We start from the raw sequence: 2,194 nt of genomic DNA, 5'->3' as shown, positions 1-2,194 counted from the left end.
ATTGATATAATTATATAATAACTGATATCAACAGAAGTGTATAATATAGACTCTGTCTATATTATTACACTCCTGCAGATATCAATAGATATATTGATATAATTATATAATAACTGATATCAACAGAAGTGTATAATATAGACTACACAGACTATACATACACTATATAGACCATATAGACTTTATAGACTAATACAGAATCTATATTATACACTCTTGATATCAATAGATATATCGGTAGCTCGGTGATGCGTAAAGGACGTGAAGGAGGAAGGATGAGGAGACAGAGGAAGAGGAGAGGAAGGATGAGGAGACAGAGGAAGAGGAGAGGAAGGATTACTGCCACTAAACCCATTTGCACATCTTGCTCACTGTCACTGTGTCGATATATCTTACTCGGAGTGAATAATAATAGAATAACAAATAATCTATTATTATTCACTCCTGATCTTACTATCCGTGATCATCATATGAAGCTCTACGATAGCGAACCAGTAATAAGCGCTTACCGTTCTGCGTCCACATGGCTATACCGGCATCCACACTGCACCACACTGCAGCTGCCTGCGCTCTGTCCCACACTCACTCAATGGATGGCAGAATGCGCTGTCTGTCTCCAACACGCGCGCTCACTGCGCGACTACGCTGCTCTCTGCTTCCGTGCGCACGGATGACTGAGTCATGCGCGGCTCCGCTCACGCGCGCATGTCACATACGCGCGCGCGCACGCACGCGCACACACACGCGCGCATGTCACGCACGCACGCACGTACGCGCGCTCACGCACACGTACGCACGCACGCACGCACACACATACACACGCGCGCACGCACGCACACACACCCCCCCCCACACACACACTCCCCCCACACGCACGCGCACACACGCACAAGCACGCACGCACGTTGACGCCGAGGCGAGCTGCTGCTGCGCTTTTATGATTCAATTATTTCGCTGTGTTAGTATAATGATGGTGACAGCGACAATTCAGCAGCAGTAGGCGCCACACGGAGGTCGCCGTTATTCACGCGGTGAAGGCGGACGCATGAAATTATATTCATTATATTCGTACTATATGCCGCTCAACTATAATTGATGACGATGATGAGGACGACGACGACGACGATGATGACGATTATGTTGTTGTTGATGATGATGATGATGATTATAAATTTTCATGTACCAAAAGTGAAACCGTTTTCGTCCAAGAAACTCCTGCAAAATGAAAATTAATGGGTGATACATAAACAGTATATTCTCTGGAACCTGCCACCCATGAAATAATCTATGGACAATTCCACGTATGCGCCATAAAAATTCCTAAACATGAACAGGACATTTCCTTTAATTATTATGCATGAAACATGAAATGTTTTCATGTTTTTTTCCAAGACACCTCTCCCTCATGCTTGTCTCAGGTAGTGTCTCAGGTCCTGTCTCAGGTACAGGTCAGGAACTGTCTCAGGTACTCAGCTACTGACAAATCACACTCGAGTAATTTTATTCCATATTATGATGACCTATATATAGATGGCTCTATCAAGCATAATTTTTTTACCTAAATAAGAGGTTAGGGCAGCTGTATCACGCGACCCCGACAGCTAGTTGCAGTTCGCGTTTTCAACTGTGACAATAACATTGTCAACTGTGTCATTTGTGTCATTGTTCATTCACAGAGTAACATTGTCATTTGAGGCGACCAGTATAGGATTGCATGTTGGGTATAATGACATCTTATTAATAGCAAATTGACTATAGGCTGGACGTCAGATAGATGAAATAGCAGCTGCGGGTGATGTCATTAACATTAGTTTGCCCGTGGGTACTGATGAGGGAATAATGCTGTGCAGTGGTAGGCACGGGTATACATAATTAGTCCTTGTACCTATCGTATGTTAATGACATATTCTACGGGCAGGTAATACGCCTGTTAGAAAAGTAGAAATCGCTGCACACATCTGGTGTTCAGGATGCTTGCATTGACAGACGTATGCTAACACGGGAAATCCATTGCCATCAATTGTCATGCTAATGTACGGCAAAAACATAATCAGCCGAGGGCAGTAGCAGCAGCATGTGCGTAATATATGCCGCTTATGTGTGTCCCTGTCGATCAACTCTATCTTTCAATCGCTCTCTCTGTCTCTCTCTCGCTCTCTCTCTTTCTCTCTCTTTCCCTCTTTCTCTCCCTCTC

The 2,194-nt window shown here is 44.3% G+C and overlaps 1 protein-coding gene across 2 annotated transcripts in view; it reads right to left on the bottom strand.

Moving 5' to 3' along the window:
- LOC106806392 overlaps positions 1 to 2,194 on the bottom strand; it is a 29,953-nt gene that overhangs the window by 4,617 nt on the left and 23,142 nt on the right. The window contains exon 1 of one of the 2 annotated variants that reach the window (XM_014808316.1): positions 510 to 649. The exons of the other annotated variant lie outside the window; for it this stretch is intronic. Coding sequence (XP_014663802.1) covers positions 510 to 525 — 16 coding nt within the window. The 5' untranslated portion in view covers positions 526 to 649. Of the gene's footprint in view, positions 1 to 509; positions 650 to 2,194 lie in introns of those variants that run through there. 2 annotated transcript variants of the gene reach the window in all.

This window comes from Priapulus caudatus, unplaced genomic scaffold (genome assembly GCF_000485595.1).
Source record: "Priapulus caudatus unplaced genomic scaffold, Priapulus_caudatus-5.0.1 Scaffold157, whole genome shotgun sequence".
In the NCBI taxonomy this organism is placed as follows: domain Eukaryota; kingdom Metazoa; phylum Priapulida; class Priapulimorpha; order Priapulimorphida; family Priapulidae; genus Priapulus; species Priapulus caudatus.
The sequence above is the reverse complement of the archived record's forward strand: the minus strand, read 5'-3'. Positions and strand labels throughout refer to the sequence as shown.